The sequence below is a fragment of the Glycine soja genome, chromosome 9 (assembly GCF_004193775.1).
Source record: "Glycine soja cultivar W05 chromosome 9, ASM419377v2, whole genome shotgun sequence".
NCBI lineage: Eukaryota > Viridiplantae > Streptophyta > Magnoliopsida > Fabales > Fabaceae > Glycine > Glycine soja.
This window is the reverse complement of record NC_041010.1, coordinates 2,798,935-2,820,864: the sequence shown is the minus strand read 5'-3', so window position 1 is coordinate 2,820,864 and position 21,930 is coordinate 2,798,935. Positions and strand designations below refer to the sequence as shown.

At 30.8% G+C, this 21,930-nt stretch overlaps 3 protein-coding genes across 3 annotated transcripts; all 3 read left to right on the top strand.

Moving 5' to 3' along the window:
- Nucleotides 1-8,440: 8,440 nt before the first annotated feature.
- On the top strand, nt 8,441-10,641 carry LOC114367197 (probable WRKY transcription factor 48). The gene is made up of 3 exons (XM_028324332.1): nt 8,441-9,079; nt 9,541-9,693; nt 9,800-10,641. The coding sequence occupies exons 1-3, from the start codon at nt 8,622-8,624 to the stop codon at nt 10,179-10,181; spliced, it is 993 nt and encodes a 330-aa protein (XP_028180133.1). The 5' UTR covers nt 8,441-8,621; the 3' UTR covers nt 10,182-10,641.
- Nucleotides 10,642-19,220: 8,579 nt separating this feature from the next.
- On the top strand, nt 19,221-19,861 carry LOC114367388. The gene is made up of 3 exons (XM_028324563.1): nt 19,221-19,262; nt 19,459-19,629; nt 19,754-19,861. The coding sequence occupies exons 1-3, from the start codon at nt 19,221-19,223 to the stop codon at nt 19,859-19,861; spliced, it is 321 nt and encodes a 106-aa protein (XP_028180364.1).
- An 83-nt stretch (nt 19,862-19,944) lies between these two features.
- On the top strand, nt 19,945-21,647 carry LOC114367737 (uncharacterized WD repeat-containing protein C2A9.03-like). The gene is made up of 6 exons (XM_028324930.1): nt 19,945-20,070; nt 20,156-20,266; nt 20,499-20,593; nt 20,688-20,793; nt 20,965-21,051; nt 21,231-21,647. Exons 1-6 carry the CDS (start codon nt 19,945-19,947, stop codon nt 21,645-21,647), a joined length of 942 nt encoding a protein of 313 aa, XP_028180731.1.
- Nucleotides 21,648-21,930: the final 283 nt, after the last annotated feature.

The window sequence follows — 21,930 nt, the reverse complement described above, 5'->3', positions numbered from 1 at the left end:
AAGATCAAAGATTATAAAAATTTCATAAAAATATATGATTTAATGTCTCGCATTCATGTGATTTATTAACAATTAATGAATAAATAAATAATTATTATGAATTAAGTTGTAAATGGATCATGAGTTTAAATAGAACAGATTCTAAAAATAATTATTATTTAATGAAAATATTAGTTATTAAAAAAATCAATACTTATTAACGTGAGATAAAATCTTATTTTTAACACGAGTATTTTTTTTAGTTTTAGTCATTACAAAACTAAGAAAATAAAAAGAAGAATCAAAAGAGGTGAAATTTTTTTTTTTTTTTTCTTTTAACGAATCAAAGTGTTTCATACAAAAATTTCATTACAAAAAAAAATATTATTTAAGTATTATTTATTCATGAGAATTATTGATTTCAAGATCCAATTTGATTTTTTACTATTGTGGTTCTTAGAAAAATCATTAAAATTTATAAAATATGCTAATTACGGTATTAAACAAAAATTAGAAATTAAAAACCAAGTTAACTGATCCACGCTTTTCACAAGTGTATTTTGGGTGATTGATCGAAGAAGAACAAATATTCACAGGGTTTGACTGTTGACTAAGGTGTGAGATATAGTTCTGAATCTGCATGCAGTTTTGCAGAGTGCAGACTCATCACGTCCTTCGAGACGGCGACATCTGGGGTATTCTAGTTCAAACCACCAAACACGACCTTGGGATTTTATGTGGGTTGTTCATTCCCATGTGGTTAGACCACTGCAGCACCACATAGACACAACAAAACACAAGTCAGAGAGAGAGAGAGAGTTGAATGAAGCGACAACCACCGACAGCGCCGCCGAGACCCGTTGCCGCTTTCCTTCTCCTCCAGCTAAGAGTCCACGACACTGCCCTACGTCACGCACGTGAAGAGCATGTGCAATGAACTTAACCCTTCTGCGACCAAATCAAATGATTCAATCGTTTTGTTTTGTTCTAGCTCTACTGTTACGTAGCATCGTTTATTACGTGTCTTGTGTTTGTCTCCACTACTACCTCTGCACTCTTATTATTTTCTAAGTAATATATCATCCATGCACCACGGACTAATCATGCGTACGTTCTTTGAACTACCTCTTACCAGTGTTAAAAATGATGGCATTTTGACATGCCAAAAAACGAATGCGCGTTTTCTTATCCAACTCTCTTTCTTAGTTTTGCTTTTTGTCTGTGAATTTAATATACCTTAATTTTTGCTATTTTTTTCACACCCGGCCATTTCATAATTTTATTAACTTTTATTTATAAAATTTGAATCTCTGATTTTAAATAATAAACCTTGCATAATCTATTCTACTCTCAAAAATTCACATCCGCGTGTTTGTCATATATATAAATTTAAATTAATGATATTCATAATAATATTATTTTGAAAGTTATATTTATTATGATTTCTTATAGTACGCATACAAGTTTTTAAACTAGCAATATATTAAAATTAAAATCTTTAAGAAATTAAATCTCTATATACATTAAATTCATCAATTTACTCAAAATTTGTAACTGTTACTAAATCCCAATGGCGAATGCTTATACATTAAGTTATGCTTATAATTATATTTACTTATTTTGTAAGAAAAAATATAGATGTTTTTCATGGGAAATAATCATATTTATACCAAATAGAATTATTATGAATGATAAAGTCTTTCTTCAATTATTTGATAGAATTTTGTATCAAGATTTAAACTTGAAACTTATAAGTTATAACAATATTCTGTCAATATAAAAAAAATCTTTTATTAGTTGATTTCCGCATTCAGTAATATGTATACTTATACTTATTATTATAAAGTGGTCTAAATAAACACAAAGGAAAAATGGAATTGTTACATTAATAAGGATTTTTCTGCATATAAAAGGAAAAAAGAAAAACATAGGAGTAGATGAAAGACGTGCTAAATTATCGCTTCATTGTCTCGTATTATCCAAACAAGTCACAGCATATAATATATTCACCCGATTCACAATTTAAAAAGAGGTAAAGGGAATCACCGTCATGCATGCAATTAAAATAGTGAAGATGTTGAAAGCATTGATAGAACGGAATGAATAAAATGCAGGGAATGGTAGCTGGAAGGAAAATAAGATAAAAACAATTAAACAAACCACAGAATATTTAAAGAAATAGAACAAGAAGACACTGGCGAAGGAAAGCAAAGGAGGAAGACCTAGTTTTTCCTTTTTATTCGGGTTCCTACAGTTATATATGAGCTTTGCAAATTGCAAAAGGCAAGAGCGTGACTTAGAAGCAATCACAGAATATACCAAAACCGCGTAGTGCTTTCAATTCTTGTCGTTTAAGAAAAAACATCCCTTCGATTTGACACGTAGGAGCCAAAATACATAACTTCATTGCATAATTTTGTATGATAAATCGACTGAGTGGTGAACTTTTACTGTTTCAAATAAAATAAATCAAATTTAATAAAATAAAGTACATTTTAATAACAATTTTTCAAAAAACAATCAACTCAACGCGTCAAAATAATGTATTATTGACACATTATGTACATCTTAAAATTTGTTCTGATATTAATATTAATAAAACATATCTTTGCACTAAAGTCGAAGTGTTCAAATCATTTCTCACAATAAAAATGAGGCTCTCAATTATTCACAAATTAAGATGTTTGAAATGATACCACCACCGGGACACTTTCCTCTATTTCATGTCCTCCTTAGTCCTTACCTTGTGAGTTTGTTTATTTCCTTTCTCTTCTCTGCTCTATGTTCTTCGATGTTTTTCCCAGCCAAAACTCTTCTTTCTTTTCACTGTGGGGCACAATTCAACTCCCATCAGGAGGTAGAGCAATTTTTTGTCACTAAGGTCAAGCAAGGGTGTTACATATATGTCACCATAATCTGCACCGAAGTCAAGAAAGTTCATTTCTAAAATACTATTTCTATCAATTCAAAAAGTCAAACTGAGCAAAGCTAACATACATCAAGTACTTCTACTAGATTTATGATTGATCTGGCGTCAATAATGGATCTTATCTCTCTTTCTTACAAACACACATATGGGCTACTTTTTGGCCACAATGCATGCATGGTTTCTAGTTTTTAATAAATAAAAAAATTGTTCTTAAAAATAATAACTAATCAGGGATTTGTTTCATTTACTCCAACATAAAAAAAATTAGAATATTTTCACATACACATAAATGAGGATGGATTAAATCACCTATAAGTGTCAATTATGACCTTATTTGAAGAAAAAAATATTCAATAAATAGTTATAGGTTGAGAAAATAAGAAGATAAAAATGATTAGGTTTCTTAAGTTAAAATTAATTAATTTATACATATATTAGTTTTTAAAATTTTTCTCATTTAACTTGTCGAAAATTTTATTTTAACTTAGCTTAATTTATTTTATTTTCTTATAAGTATTTATTAATAATTTTATTTAAAAAAAACTTATTATATGATCAATCAATAAATTTGTATAAAATGTGATATTTTATCTATCATACGGTTGAAAAACAACTACATATTTACATTGATGGTTTGCGTCAAAATTTAAATATTTAATATAACTACGTATCTAATATTCAAACAACAGATTACAAGTTTTGTTATAACAATTTTACACCCATCGATCACACTCGATGTTTTTTTTTTTTTGACACAACACACTCAATTATGTATTCACGTGCATGAGAGTACTATATAAAATAAACCTATAGTATGAACGGAGAAAGCCTCAATATTTGAATTTTGAGTCCCTACCGTCTCATCCTAAATCATGACATTTCAGAATATTTCCTTTGCATACAATTAGCTGTCTTCATTTATCATGTTTCAAATAGGGTAAGATTTTGAGCTTAACGTCGAAAACATTGTCAATCTAAAATGATTGTTTCAGTTATAAATTAGAGTATAATTGGATTTTGTTACGGGGAATTTAGAATTCAATGCCCTATTAATTAGACCTTAAATTTTTTTATTACTAAATAGATTTAGAAATCTAGAGCAATGAATTCAACATTAATTATTGTGGGGGCGAAACCATGTGTTTGGTAATGCAGTCATTGAGGTGATCCAACTCTTCCATTTTGTTTGCCGGAGAAGAAGGAAATGTAGATGATATAAATTTGTGGGAACGTAAATGGGTAGCAAAATTAGCTAAAGCATGATGTTTTAAAAGATCGCTCGCTAGCACTAAGTAGGTTTGGCGAGTGAGGAATTCATTGAATGAAGATATTTATTTAAAGAGGAGTGTTACAAATATATTTCGTAGCACTTTTTTAAATATTTTTTTAATTTATTAAAAATTATAAAATCAAGAAAAAATTATTAAATATCATTTGAGACCTACAAAATTATCTTTTTTAATAAATTCATACCAATAAAAAAATGTGTTTAAAAAGTGTGTGTGACAAGGTACCAAGTGATGGTGAGTTTTTGTTCTTTTTTATTGTGATTGTTACTAGGAAAAGTATTTTTGAAGATCCAATAATGGATGTTAATATTTGCATCAAATGGCTAAAGAGAGGATGAAGCACCCTAAAGACTAGGTATGTGTTACCCTAGCTTTGTCTAACCATAAATCTAGGGTGGGCATCACACCCTTTCCTTATTTGTATTATTTTTATTGGATATCCCTCGACAACACCTTCCATGTGTCCCATTGTGATTGGTTCAAAAATCATATGTTTATGTATATGATCTTGTCAGCACCATACAATGCATGAAGATAGACGAAGGTGTCCTGACCCTCTGCTTCTTTAACATGTTGGTAGATGCGATGTGTATCCTACCATGTTGTCACATTCTAATAGTTTAGGGGTCACATGGTTAGCAATACCTTTTTTTTTTCTAGCAAGTGTTACTGAATTTATGATATTCCTTACAAGGGACACTCGACATTTGTAATTGATTAGTTGATAGGTGTATGCATGTCTGTATTTTACCATGAAAAACAAGGACTAAAATGAGAATGTTTCTTTGTCAATTAGTCAACTATATATCTGCCAAGCATTGTGAGTTGACCTCCTAGTTGGATGGTCCATAACCCTCCAAACATTGAGTTTGCAGGGCATGGATGCTTATGGATCTCTTGTCTTTTTGGTTGTTTTTGTCCACCTGTCAAACGAACATTCTGCAACCCTCCATGCACTAAGCTTACAAGGGGAAGGTGTTAGTGTATCTCTCATCTTCTCGATTGTATCTCTCCACCTCTTGGCCAGACAGTCCACAAACCAAACAATTATAGTCGCTTATAAAAATCATGATTCACAGAATTCATGATTCTTGAGTATGAAAGAAAATTCTTACTACTAAATACACCTTAAGTGTTTAGTTAATAATAGTTCATAATTAATTTTACATAGTGTTTATTTAATTATAGTTCTAATTTTAATTATAACTAAAACGCCTAAAATATAGGTGTACCCATAGGGATTGGTGAACCACCAAGGACATGGCCAATCACCCTTTCAGCCACAACCAAACACCCCCTAGTTGGGACCAAACACCATATGGTAACAAACTACTTGAAGGGGATGTATCTTCAAGTAAGCTACCCTCAACCATGGGCGAACACCCCCTAGGTCGAGGATGAACACTTTCGAGTCTTAACTAATACTCCACTTTGATACATACTCGTCAGCCTTAGTCGAATGTGCCTTTGGTCAAAGTCGAGTACCCCTCGATTATGGTAATACGAGAAGGATCATTACGAACTAAGGGAATGAGATTACTTAAATGCAATATAATCACTACCAAAACCTCATTAGTAGGTAATTGTTGATTAACATCCTCACTACCCAAGAGGTATGCCCCATAGATCTAAAGTTCAATAATATACATACATACATACATACATACACACACACATACACACATAAACGATGAGGTTCTCGAGATAACATTCACTATTTATTTTCTCGATAATTGATTTCATTTACTGTATTAAGGAGATCATTGACTTGATCGCCAAAGTGCCTTTGTAGATACGCACCCATGTCGCATTAGAGTACAAGAAGAAAACACCACTACATCAAAGAGGAGAACATTATCCTCGTACCCTCATCCATGTATAAAAAAAGTTATAAAATTGACTTAATGATTAAAGAAAAAAAGAAGAGAGGGATGTTGTGATTCGAATTCTTGCCACTAACAAAAGTAAAGGTTAAATTAATTTTTTTAGTCATCAAATTTTTAGATTCAATTTGATCATTTAGTTTTTTAGATTCAATTTGATCATTTAGTTTTTTTTGTTCAATTTGGTTCTCTAATTTTTTAAATCAATTTAATTTGATCCTTCAGTTTAAATGATACAAAATCACACTTTATAATTGTTCAAAACTGTCACTAAGTGATTTTATACCGCAAAAAAGTATATATTTTTCAAAAAATAAATCAATTTTAAAAATCTAAGGATCAAATTAAATCTGAAAAAAATTAGAAAACTAAATTAAATTAATTTTAAAATTATAAGACCGAATTGAGTGAAAAAAATTAAAAAACTAAATTAAACCTAAATAATAAAATAACAAACAATAAATTAATTTAATCCAAAAATTAACAAACTAACAATCACTTTACTAATATTTGTAAGATAAAAAACACCCACACCTAAAATATTAAATGAAAATTTATGTGGAAATGAATACCTTATGAAACACATCCAAAAGGATCCCCCTAGTATAGCCCATGTGTACACTCCCGAGAATGCTTCCTTGACACGCTAAGCCGGTTACCAGTCAAATATCCGCGTCAACCAGCACTGGGCCCTATGACGGTCCTCTTTTGTGGTAAATGCCATCAACATCTTGCTGCCATTCTTCGTACGCTTCGTAACTGACAGGTGCCCGTCATCCCAAGGCGGAAATTGGAAACCCCCTCACCTCACCATACCTGTTCTCCAAATTCCCAACCCAATCAAACCTCCTTTCTTTTCACACAACAACGACCCTACTTTTCTTAAGTCAGATATATTTATTTTCCAAGCCTTCAAATTAAAGGAACAATGTTTAGTCGCCAAATACATTTTTCTTATCCTTTTTTTTTGTCTTTCATCTTAGACTTGTAGCATAAGTTTCAATAACATTTTTTAAAACGAAATTTACCTTTAAGAAGAAAGGAACTAATCTTGTTAAAAAATGGGATAGAACTTTGTATCACAGGCACGGCAACTATTGTCCTTAAAAAAAAGTAATAATATCTCAATCAAAATTAGTATTTTTTTTGTAATTAATGTTTTCATCTCAATAACTAAAAGAGATAGTAATTACTCAGAGAAAATATTAATAGTATCTATAAGAAATTATTTATTCTAAGTAATTAATACACGATAAAACTAAAGTAAGTATTTATTAAAAACATTAATTGTATAAATATTTAATATTTACTTTTGAAAATAATTTAAAATATTTAATAAATATATTTAATGCTTTTACATAAAAAAATTGCTACCAATAATACTATATTAAATTTTATCCTTTTTAAATATTTGTTTTTATTTATTTTAAAATTTTTAGATAAAATTTAAAAATTTAAAAATAAACAAGAATAATTTTTTTTAAAAAAAATATGGATTCATAACTAGTTTTCTGCACTGAATTTTTATTGGTTTTGAACAGTTTTAGATATTCTCACCAATTCTAAAATGAAACAAATTTTTAGAGTCAATAGATTAATCACAGACCTATTTTCGAATATATCAATAGAAGAGTCCAGTTCAATTTTAAAAACTATGCATCAAACATAAAAAAATATTTAACTATTTTTTAAATTGTACTCCTTCACCTCTTTTATATAAAAAATAATTTCACAATTGTTAAAAATTATTTAATTTTATTACATTATTTTATTTCTAATTAAAAATAAATATTTTTCTTAAATTACTTTTCATTAAAACTTGATATTAAGCATAATCCCTTTCAATAAAAAAAAAACATATACCTTCTGAAAGTATTCTAAACTTAGTCTCATTAAATGAAAAAAAAAATTACTTATAAAAAAGGATAAAAATATTGTCTTTTTTTCCTTAAAAAAGATAAGAAAGTGAATATTTCATCAGTCACATAATAATCATTGAGAAATAGTTATCATTTTAGATTTTTAATGTAACACTAATAATATTTTTTTAATTATATCTCTTATAATATTAATTATAAAAAAAATTAATTAACAATGAGACTAATTTTATAAAATTGTAAAAAAATAATTTATTGGTTTATTGGTTCTTTTTATGCTATCCACAACATAGGAGGACAACTGCAATGGAACGAGGGAGCAGTGCTTTTTAAAGAATCATTTAATATCTTTAATTAATATTATTAATTATTCAAAAACAAGAAAAAAGCAATAAATTTAAAATTTCAATAAAAATTTAATAGCAGTAGTTATGATAACACTCGTTAAGAAATCTGAAATTTGAATCTACGGAGAGAGTACACCTCTAATCCCCAAACTATCCCTTTCTCTCTCTCTCTGTCTCTTCCTTTCTCTCTCTTTTTATATCTTTTGTAATAATAACAACTGCTAGAATTAAGAACCACAACACTACCTTTTGAGTTCGGAGCACAATAAGGGAAGAATATGTGCCACGCTTTGCGTTGTTGATATATAGCCCAACCAATGGCGGAGGAGAAAAGACAAGAGCAAGTAGCGAACCCCAACAACTCATCATCCACCACCATGCCATTTTCCGATCAGATTCCCAACAACAACAACTCCATCATGATGACTTTCCCTTTCCAACAACCATCCACCATCTTCGACCTCATGATGATGCCTTCTTCTTCTTCCTTCATGGACCTGCTCGCCGTGCAGGACTACAACGTGCCGTTATTCGATTGGCTCCCCGCCGGTGTCGCACACCATCCTTCGCCGTCTCCGGCCAGCTCCAACGTCCCCGACTCCTCCGAGGTGCTCAACACGCCGGCGTCGCCTAATTTTTCGTCGATTTCCTCGTCGTCGAATGAGGCTACGGTCAATAACAACTCCGAACAACAGAGTGGGAAAGAATTACAAGAAGAAGAAGGTGGTAATGGAGGCAGAGGAGATAACCAAGATCAAGACAAGACTAAGAAACAGTGAGTATTGAGTAAGGAAAATGACAAGTATACAGTTTTTTTTAAAAAAAAAAATTTAGATGTAGTTCATTACATGCATTCTTCAATCAGAATTAAAGTCTTACACATATTATTATTAAAGATGAAACTTCAATTTTAATCAAAGAAGAAAAAAACAAAAATACTTTAAGAACTATATCTAATTTTTTTTCTTCTAATTGTTTTAGGTGCATGAGATAAAAATAAGAGCATCATACAAAAAATTAAATAAAAAAGTAAAAACATACTAAATTATTTTTAATATAAAAAATAAGGTGAAAATAGATGAATGAATATACAGTTTAATAATTATTTTTGAAGATAGATGTTATTTATTGCCTTAATGGCAAAGGAGAGATAAGTTAGATTGGTGAAGTTGAAATGGGGATCCTGGTTTTATGGTTGGTAGTGTGGTGATTTGACTGTATTTTGTAATCCAATAGGCTAAAAGCGAAGAAGAAGAAGAAGAAGAACCAAAAGAAGCAAAGAGAACCAAGATTCGCGTTCATGACAAAGAGCGAGGTTGATCACCTAGACGATGGTTATAAGTGGCGCAAGTACGGCCAAAAAGCTGTGAAAAACAGCCCTTATCCAAGGTAGCAAGCATATTACCGTCATTTCTCTCTCTGACAAATTCTTATTTTCTAAATTAACTTTCTTCCTTGCGGGACACGCTAACGGTGGTGCCACCTCGCCATGTAGGAGCTACTACCGTTGCACCAGCGCGGGTTGCGGCGTTAAGAAGCGCGTGGAGCGGTCCTCCGAAGACCCTTCCATGGTGGTGACAACCTACGAGGGTCAGCACACGCACCCGTGCCCTGCTTCGGCTCGGTCTAGCCTTGGCTTCGTGACCCAACCTGCTGCGTTCGGTCCCTCACACTTTATGCTGCCACATCAAGCACAAGCTTCGGCTTTGAGTGTTGTTAGCTCCAGTAGTAACTACATCAATACGACATCGTTTGGTGGGTTTGTTCAGGATCACTCGACCCGTCGTGGTTTTGGACATGAGGCTTTGTTGAGGGACAATGGGCTGCTTCAGGACATTATTGTCCCAACTCAGGTGACCAAGGAGGAGATGGATTGAATTGAACCATGGGAGATTAATTAGTTGATATTTGACGAATTTTGGTCCTGTTTATATTTATTTGGTTGGGGAAATTGCTGATAAATGATAATACTAATTACTATATTGATTGGTTTTATTATGGTCTCTCTCTGTATTCACTGCAGCTAATTGGTATGGATTGTAATGCCCTCTAACTCGATTGGAGATGGGTCTCAACGGTTTTAATTTTTGTTTTAGAGGTTACTGTGGAGCAAATTGAAATACCTCAGCTACATTTGAGATCATATGAAACCTTATGGAGGTTCACTTTTAAAATGACTATTTCCCTTTGTAGCTTATGCATGGCCTAAGGTTCTGATTTTGTTAATTTAATTATTATTATTATTTTTCCTTTCCTTAATTATATGTATGAGATATTCTTTGTAACTAGAGATTTGTTGGATGATCCGACATTTGATGTTTTAATCTTTTTTGTTCATCTTCTCTCTTGTCATCTTGTCTGATCTGTATTCTTTAGTTTGTTTGACAGGATTAAATATTCACGTAGAAATGCAATGCTTTTTTGGTCATGCACCATTAGGGTTTTACCTTAATTTGTGACTCTCATGACACGTTTTAGAGGCTGCTGAATCTAATTCCCTCTCAAACACATAAGGCAGAGATTAGGCATGTGAAGGATATGATCTATGCTTGGAATTTGATCCTTCAGTTATTGATTAGGGATGGCTGGGGACTGACTAAAGATATGCACGAGAGAAGGTTAAGAAAGAAAGATGATCAAAACTTAATTTGTATATTCCATGAAAGAATCTTATAATTGGCCCATAACTTAAACACAATGAATGCACGGGTTGTGGAAAAAAGTTGTAACATTATTTTTTGAGCAGTAGTACCATTTAGCTTTATGTACGATAGCTTTTACTATCATCATTCTTCTCCCTAACTACAGGCTTACATAAAAAGATGGAGCCATTCAATGACGACGTGTGGTTCCTGGGACGAAAACAGCTTAGTGCATAAATAATTTCTTATTGATAGCTAAAGATGGATAGTGGAAGATGTTGGTGTCAGTGCCAAGATGGATATGCTCTACCAATAAAGTTGTAATTGTAGCTGAAACCATTCTCCTAAGTCCTAATCACTATCCTTCCCCAGCTACAATAAGTTTAGGACACTTTAATGTTCACGCTTCTCACAATACACAACCAAGCCAAGAGAAAGAGCCTAGACACGGGCAAGATAGTTTTACTGCTAGTTTTCTATACATGACACTAAGGTAGATAGACTGCTATAAAGAATATGGTTATAGTAACTGGTATGGAAGGAGAAAAGAGAACTTAATTTATGATCGTTGAAGATATATAATTTTTAGATTAATTCGTTTTCTCTTTATTATTGTATAGTTTATGTTAGAAAATGTAAAAATGCTGGCGCAAGTAGCCTGATAAAATGTGAGTTGAGCCAATAAAATTAGAATAATTTATTTTAATTTGCTCGATTTGGGTTCTACCTCATGAGGACATATATGAGTGCTAGCTTGCAATGGGTTAACCTGGCTCATAAGTTCGAAAATATCATAAGTAACTATTATAATCATTATTTTTTTTCATAATTGTTTATTTATTTCAAGTATTAATTAATTTTAAAATTAAAAGTAAATTTATGTACAAATTAGTTAAATAAATTTTTAAGATGAATTTTTTTATATATACGCTAATTACTTAAAAAAATGAAGATTAACAAGTCAATCAAATAATATTTTTTTAATTACCATAATAATTAGGATATTTAACTTCTTAGCGAATTTGTGGTATTTTTTTATAAATTTTGACTATTTGAACCGAATGCAAAATTAATCTTTAATTTAAAATTTAATCACACTTATGTTATTTCTCAATAATATATTATGTGAAAATTAAATCCAGATTTTTCTTCACAAACAACATATGTTAATAAATGTGTTGCACCCATTAAATATTCAACAACAATTTGAAAGAATCCTCTCAAACAATAAATAATTTGAAAGAATCAATCTAAATGGATAATTGGTCAATTCGACTACTTAGCTTGATTTGGGTTGACTGGCATTTTACTCATCCGATAGTCTATTAGCCTAAATGTGTCGGACCAACCTAATTGATATCCTCTAGTTTAGGATAGTTAGTTAGTTGATATTCCACCCATCCTTGTAAAAAAATCAACAATTTCCACTAAAAGTGATAGATTTTTTAAATAATAATAATAATAATAATAATAATTTATAATTTTTCTAATAAAGTTTAGTACATAGCTGTAAGAGTAATGGTTAGGGCCATGAATAATTGATGCTGGTTCAAATCAGAGGCTTATATATCAATTTTCTGTCAGAGAGATTAGAGATTCTGTTGCTCAGCATCAGTTGGCCATAAATGCTTATCTTTGGCCGACTCTTTGGCTTGGGTTGAAGAGTGAAGACCCACTAGTGTTCGATGATTTACTCATTATTGTTGAGCAACAACAAAATACTATATTTATCCCAGTTATAATTTTTTTACAGCAATATTTATTTCAGTTATAAAAAAATTATATTCATATCATGTTATTGAATTAACATAACCAAGATTTTAAATTGTTATTGTGATCATTACGATTAATTTGATGAGCACAATCATGACCTACCGTGCCGCCGCAACTAAGACGTTGCGTCTACATCACATGCGGTTCACATTTTAAAACATTAAACATGATAGTAATAAGCTTTACTTTCTTTATTATTTTGAGTTTATTTTTGAAATTTGGAAGTTTAAGTTTTGTAATTTTTTTCAAAATTCAAAATAAAAACGTGTTCAAACATTAATTGTGGAGTGGAGTTATTTTCAATTTTTTTAATGGAAACATATAAAGAAAATGACTATGATATGATGAATGAGTGGATAATAATTTAGCCAAAGTACTGCAGCACCCAGGCACGTACACAGGGAATCAATCAATAATTCAAGACATGTATGCACATAAAAAAACGAGAGAGAATCAAGAGAGGTATTATTTGAATTTAGGTTATATAAGAAAGCTGTAAACTTGTTAGGACTTGGGAGAGTATGGAGAAAAAGCATTGGCAAAAAAAGTTACGTTGTCGTGACAAGCTGGAACTTAGAAGGACGAAGATATGGGTTTGAAATTTTTTGCGAGTTAAAGATAAGGTTTTGTGGAAAGTAATATACCAAAATTTTCTCTCTCTCTTTCTCTTTCTATTTATGGCCCATTCTTAATAGAAAGGTGGATTGACAAGACAGTTGATATATAGCAATAACTTAATTAAAGCATTACACGTACAGTACCCACTACATAGGGAAGTTTGGTGGAATGCAAATTAAAATTGTGAATTACTATATAGTTCTATTATTGCTTCCTAATTGGCATGCAAGTTCCAACATAAACATATCAACTAGAAGAGATACAATAGAGAAATTATAAATAAGTAAAAAAAGAGGATTACAAAATTACGTGAATACCAACTCCATGAAGCGCTTTCACGTGAATTTTCCACCATGCTGCAGCCTGCAAGTGAATATTCTCAGCTTAAAATCACAAAGATTTTTTATTTTTAAAATGATATCAATAAAAAGTCATTTGGATTTTTGGGTGTGACTTTTCTAGTATTCTCAAACTTTCCAGCCATTATAATTTATAAGCTTTGTGTTCTCTATGTGCGAAAGTCAGCTGCCAGAAAAGTCGTATCTTCATGTAATCCAAGTAGAATTGATAGCAATTAGTTTGATGCTTAAAGAAAAAACGAACCGAGAAAGGATAGGACGTCTTGATTGGAGGCAAATGATTCTTAATTGGAGGCACTGAATCCAAATTCCAGTAAGAAGAAGAGTTACCATAAATCTCATATATTGTATCTTTTATACATATTTTTTTTAGGAAAAATATATACATGATTATTAATTCAAGAATAATATAAAAATAAATTAAAATATGTAGATGTATAAACGATAAATGCATATTTGATTTGACAAAGTTTAAAACAAGTGAAAACTGTTTGGATTTAAAAATAAAAAAAATAGTTGTCAAAAGAATATTTGATTTAAAATATGAAAAAGTATATATATTTAGAACTATTTTTGTTTGATAGCTAGTCATAACAAATATGAGAAGGCGAATGTTGAATGTTAATTTTTTTTCATAATTAGTAAACATAAGAATAGTTAAAATGTTACACTTTCAGTTACGAATTGAAAGAAATGTTTAAATTATATTGTAAACGTAATATTGACCATATATGCAACATCTTAAAATAATCTTGTAATATATTATAGTTTAATTTCCATATATTGTCAGGGTAAACTATTACACTTTTATTAATTAATTAAAAATTATGATATATTTGATTTTTGATATAATTATTGTAAAAGTATAAAAAATATCATGCATACACGATAATTTTATATTATATGACAATGACAATATAAAAAGTAACTATTATTTTTATAGGTCCTAGGAAAAGTTGTTCCTTATTTTTGTTAGAAATACGCCTTGTGAAAAATCTATATTATATTAAGAAACATATATAGCAATTTTATCTAATGATTGTGATGAATAGCTAATTTTAATTATTAAATTTTTTTAAAAAATAAATGATAAATAAAGAGTAACTTGACCTCTCCTTATATATATATATATATATATATATATATCCAATAAACTACAATCGTATTCGTATCAGCGTGTTTAAATATACTTAAATATATATGAATGCAGGTTTCTTATTCGTAATTAAATTTTCATGAGAGCAATTCTTATAAGTTTAAGAAATAGTGGAAATTTCGTTAGGTAATTCGTTCAACAATTTCTTTATTCTTTACTTGCTTTGTAAGTTTAAGAATATGTCGGACAAAAAGCATGTGTTAGAAATGTGCCAATGTTATATACCCAAGAACCAAGATGTTAACTTCTCGATAGAAAACTCGAGTGCTTTCGAAGCCACATAGTCACTTTACATAATTATCACTTGAAGAAAGTTAAAAAGCCAGAGAAAAGTTACCTTCAGTTAGTAGAAAACAGAAATTAGATAACGATGGCTGATTCTGATTCATTAGAATATGGTATGATGCTGCCAAACACCCTTTTGGACGCTAACAAGTATTAATCTACTATAGAGCCGACGTTTATTTATGATCCATAAATTTTGTTTAAAGCAAAAAAGAGTGATCGAAGTACTTAACGTTTTTTTTTTATTATTGAAAGGCTAAAAAATAATAATATTAAAACGGGATACCAGGGGTACCCCAACGCATTACAAACACAACTTGGCTGTAGCCAAATTAATTGTACCAACATAGACCAAAATACAGTCTCAGCCACACACCAACGTCTAACCCACGTAATTTAGATCCTATATATTCTAACCTGCTATCCACTCTCCTTACAAATATGATAAACACACCTGCAGACAATGATACCATTCGTGCAGGGAGAAGCTACAGTTCTTGACTTTGCATGAGATCCACACCCACGACCAGTATCAATATTGTTTAAGCTATATCAATATCTAGAGAAGATATTTTCAACCAATGGAAAAAATTACTTGTTAAAAAAGGTACAAAACAATAAATACATATTAATCATATATGAATTTTATTTTTATGTTATAAATATTAGAATTTGAATTTAATGGCTATGTAGCATGCATGAATAACCTTCATATATATATATATATGCAAATTAAAAAGTAAATAATGTGAAATATATAAATTAAAAAATATAATAAATATAAATTTATATATATGTATATATTTAAGTAATCATTTTTGTTATGATGAATATTATATTCATATGTACTTGAATTTTGTGCGTTGATAATTAATGTTTTTAATAGTTTTAATGAAAAATCAAAATTGTATTTTTAAATGATATTTTAATCATTTTGAAAATATTAGTTATTTATTCCCAACAAACTATGAGATTTAAGGGGATAGTCAGTTTCATTTATGCGCATGCAAATATTTGGGCAGTGGAAAATGTTCCAATATTGGGTTAATCCCATCTCCAAGTCACAACCTAAGGCTATAAGACGAGTTCGTTTTAGTGCCTTTTAAGTTGGTTTCATAGGGTCTATGGATCTCAATCAGGATTTCTCTTACTAACCATCTTGAGCCAATCAACTAAATTCACCTGAAAATCTTGAGTTTTTAGTTACAAGTGAAATACCGAAATTGATCAAACTGTTTTGGAGGCATACTATAATCAACTGGATTCCTTCCTGTTTTCATAATATGAGTGTGTTCTGTGAGTCAAAATCTACTTGATCTGATGTTAATCGTCAGTTGATTAGACTAAGGATCATTGATGAAACAGTCTGTTATGCATTGTCTCTGTTTAGTGTTTCTTCCCCGTCTTATGTTGTATAGTTTTAGTTAGGGATGGATCCAAGGTTTGATATTATGGACACTATAAAACATAAATTACCTTCTTGTTATCTCCGAAAATAAAAAGAAATCTTCCATCAAGATTGAACATTAAACTTTGACAATATCAATACCAAGATAAGTAAGATAAAATAACATTCATATGAATATGTGGTATGACTATGATAAGTATGCATGCAAGTGATGTTGGGCAGGATTGACTAGTAGAGTAGAGTTGACCCAAAAGTCAATTGTGTTTATTTTTTTAACGAATGGGTATACTTTTTTCGCATGGGTGAGACTTTGATAGAATAATATTTGAGATTTTTCTCAATTCTCAACCCTTGGTATTCTTAAGAATTATCAAGACGTTGAATTCTGATTTCTCTTTTCCTTAGATTTCGCTGCATCAGGAAGTAAACTAAAAAGATGAATCTAAAATGCTAGATAAATGAAATATCTTAATAAAAAGCAATATGAGGGAAGAGTCAACATGACTATGCATTGAACCATATTTTTGGCACAGGGAAATAAAAAAGATTGGGGTGGTTTTCCTTTTAACAGTATAGCCTATTTTTATCTTAAATAATAATCAAGGAAGAAACTACTAATATTGAAGAAATTGGTGGTAACACAAAATGATATGCATAATCCAGAGTGAAGATGTGCAAAAATTAGAGCACATGCATGCTTGAGTATAGCTTCAGCACTTTCAATAATAACTCTATCATTAGCAGCATCCCCATGAAGAAGGAAAGGTCAAAATACTCAATATCCGCCCAGCTCCAAATAAAGGGAAAAATAACCTGCAAAATGTAAAAAAACAAAAGAGATAAAACAAAGTTACAGCATAATCTTACCTGATTCATAGTTTCAAAATCACTTGCTTCATTTCATGATCTCCTATACATGTGCAGATAACAAAAGATTCATTATTGAATAATTGTACCAAAATCCTTAAATTTCTTTAGATACAATAGAAACTCGCTAAGAAGAATCATACCAACAGATATTTAAAAGACATTAATTATTGAACTCATAAATAAAAATATTAAAAATTACAATACAATTACTTGAAAAACTATGATAAAACTATGTTAATAATATCTTTTACAAAAAGTCACTTTTCTACAATTAATTTTTTTATATTGAAAAGGATACGATTAAAAATTAAATAAAAATTAATAAGTTATTATAAATATACATTTTCTTTTTATTCCATTCTTTTTCTATTTTTTTTTTGTTTCTCTTCAATTTCCGTGTCATTTTAAATCACTTCTTTTCTCAACTCCTTTTTTCCTTTAAATTTTTTGTGTCTTTCTATTCTGGTTAAATACTAAGCTTTCCTCTTAGCATAGATATAATTTTGATTATAATTAATTCAACTTGATCATATTGTAATTAGAATTAATTTAATTAGTTAATTAATTACAAGTTAGTTATTTTTTTAACCAATTATATAACCAACTTTTGATTCTCATTCTATGCTCTAATCATATCGTCCTCCATTTTCTTTTCTTTTTAACTTCTTCTGCAAGTTTTCTTTTCATCCATGGCAGACATGGATTCTGTTAAATCCAGATTCCACTCCCACGTAGCTTTTAGCTGGTTAGCTTAATTTCATGTATAACATGGTCTTCTATAATCCGTCGTCTTGTGTAGAAAAATGTCAGAAACCGTTAGACTTGAGTCAAAGGTCTTATCTTTCTCTCATTCACATAGTTATCATGCATGCCCCTGTAAAGATACTATATATGCAAGGAACGTAAAATGAAATGTAGAAAAAAAAATTGGTGCTGCGGACACACTGTTTTTGAGTGTTTTCGTTGGTTCTACTGCATTTTTTAATCCTGCTTGTTGCTTATTTGCTTATTCATCAAAAGAAAAAAAAAATCATTGTTGCTGTATCAATGTTGCTAGCTATAGCTATATATATTTTGGTATATATTTTTTCATCAAAATAGTCCCTGTTATGCATGATGCTTCTGCTTGTCTTAGCATATGTAAGTAGAGTTAGCTTAGTTGGTTGATCACTATGTAACTAGAGTTAGTTTAGTTAGTTGTGAGTTAGTTATTATTTTAACTGACTATATAATCAACTGTAATAACCAATTTTGTAAGCTAAATCATTCTATGATATTCATTGCTCTTTATATCTTCTTTTCTCTCTAGCTTCCTCTGCAAGCTTCCCTTGCATGCTTATCATTCATCCATGGCAGACATGAGTTCTATGAGCTTGTGCTGTTAACAATCACAGTTGATTAATATGCATCAAAATAGTTCCTTTTTTCTATGGTTCTTTCCCACTCAAAATGATGGTAGTTCCTTTTAAACTACCATGAGCAATTGAGCACCACTTAGTTGCCGTTAGAATATCAATTGTTCTGTTAATAATTCGGTTATCGAGAATACAGGTATAAAGCTAGATTCATCTCTTACACACACTTGGTTGATCTCTATTAAGCCATATCAACTGTATGTGAATGTGGATATTGGAATTCATTTATTGTCTACTCTTGCTCCTTCTCTTTATGTCATTCTGATACGTACCTTTGTCTCTAAAAGAAACAACATACTTTTCTTTTTCCTCTTATTCTTTCTTTCTATTTTTTTTTCTTTATCAGCAGTATCAGGAGAAAATCTTAATTCTCAAGACCACGAGTGTGAAATGGAGATGGAAGATAATGAAACTATTGGTGTCTTGATAGAGGTATTATTTACTGTTTCATTAATTAGTAGTGCAGAGCATTTGGAGAGTATACTCATATTCAGAACCTTTGCTATGATGTGAATTTTTTTTCATTGTTATAGCATTTGTATTGTGTCCATTTAACATGATCTTTCCTTACTTCTTCTTCTTCTTCTTAAACTTTTTTCTTGACTTTCCTAATTCACTGGAAAAATAGAATAGCGATAACACCACTTCTCTAGAAGCTAGGAGTGGAAAGGACATCCAAGGTATAACTTGGAAAACAGAAACATCGGATTATAAAAGTCGTGATGAATTTAGACGATTTAGGTTAGAACGTCTCTGGATCGTGGAACCTCGACCCTTAATAGTGGAACAAGCCAAGCAGGTAATATGTTTTTCTTTTGCTTAGAGTCTCAAAACATTTGAGTAACTATTATGTGGAAATTAATTTTTAATTTTGAAGTTTTTTCTTTTTGCTTTTAAAATAATCATCCTTCCCTTATGTGCAGGGATGCCAGCCAACACTGAAAGGAGGGATCTATTATGACTATTTTAAATACAATAACTGTTTGATGCCATTTAAACAAGATTACTCCCCGGTAATTCTTTACTTTTAAATATGTGCTGATGTAAAGGTTATTTTGTAACACTTCAATGTGCAATATTTACACTAATTTATCACTTGCAGGATTATGGTGGCATGCTTTGGTGTACGTCAAGGCATGATTTATATTTTTGTTCACGTTACAAAATTGGTCATTTGAATGCACTAACTTCCAGGACTACTGAAGTGTTGGATGTGAAAGGGCATGTAGTTCCATCTAAGGTAATACTTTCTCCTCTTTTGGGTTGATGCTGTTGAAAGCATCATTTGAAAAAGAGAAGAGACTTTAAATGTGTGTTGCTGATAGGAACATCCTGGAAACCACATGCATGGATTTACGAAGACATGTATTGAGGCAATGGCTGTAGGGCATAAGTTGTTGATTATTGGAGGCAATTATGGAGAACTAATTTGCAAAGTAAATACTTCTTTTTCCTGCTTTTAGACACACTTAATCTATGACATAGTATACAATTTCAACTTGCTTTGAGACGGGGAAGAGTCTCTCAATTCTACTATTAATCGAAAACTACTGATTAAGAAAGTAGAAATAAGTGAATGCATTCTTAATTTATTTATCTTTGACTTTCCAAATATTTATCTAGCAAAAAAAAAATTGTTACTAAAGAAAACATATATGTTTCTTGCAGCACTTAAATCGTCCAGGAGTTAGTTTTTGTTTCCAATTAGAGAATGAAGCAAAGATAAATTCTATTGAGATTTTTAAGCGTCCCACTGCCACCAGGTCTTTGTTTACTTTTTCCTTGATTATTGAAGTTGCTGCTAAGGTGAGTCACTAACATCGTGTTTCTGCTTGCTAACAATTAATAATTTGGCAGTGAAGCTATTAATTTCGTGGCTTCGGACCAAGGTGGTGGTGTGGATATCTTTGATGTAGAGAAGACATTTCAGTTTTCACATTTTCAATTCCCATGGCCAGTGAAAGTAAGTATGAAAGTTTACATATTTGCTTTGTTAATATAATGTAAACATAGGAGATATATAATCTTGACAGATTTATATCTTTTTTGTAAATGGTTTTGGGCACCCATTGTGCCTAGAGAAATATAGTTTCTTCCTTTTGCTGAGTTTAAAAAAAGTATAATGTTACCGCAGCATGCTTCATCGAGCCCAGATGGAAGACAACTTGTAGTGGTTGGAGATGACCCAGAAGGAAGATTAGTGGATTCTGAATCAGGATCGGTAGCTTGTGTTTATCTATCTTACAATTCTTGTTTTGTTTGTATTGCATTGTAAAGTTATAATAAAAGATACATCATACTTATCTTAAACTTTTCATTTAAGAATGTTTCTGAGATAATAAATATTTAAGTAATAGATAGCAAATTCTACTTTGACGTCTTGTTTGTCTTAACTTGTAGACCATCCAATCTTTTCGAGGACACTTTGGCTGTTCATGTTCATCGGCATGGCATCCTGATGGGAACATGTTTGCTACTGGAAACACAGACAGAACATGTCGAATATGGGATGTTCGGAATTTGTTACAACCTGTTGCTGCTCTTGAGGGCAATGCTACAGCCATTTCTTCAATAAGTTTCACATCTGATGGAAGGTTTATGGCAATGTGTGAAGACGTTGATTTTGTGCATGTCTATGATGTGCAGGACGCGTTTAGGAGAGAGCAGGAGATCGATTTGTTTGGACATGTGTCAGGTTTATCTTTTAGTCCTGACACCGAATATCTTTTTATCAGTGTCTCCATTGATACTGTTCCAACCCTTTTATCGTACCAGCGGCGACACAGGATCTACCACTACCTGGATTCTATGAATTGATATGGATCTTGAATTCCAAAGCTGCATTGCTTCTATTGGTATCCATAGTTTGTTTGAGTATTACTCGCCAAGAAATTCAAATTGAAAGACATTTTATAGTCTAGTTTTTTCACCTCTTACCTTTGGTTGTGATTGAGTACATTTCAAGAATATTGTGCTATAGTTTTCTTGGCAGGATGATATTGTGTGCAAAGCATGTTGGAAAAACAAGAACTAGTTTTGAGTTCAAACGAGTAACCTATTTTGGAATTAAGCATGAAAGTAAACACCAGGTTAAATTTAA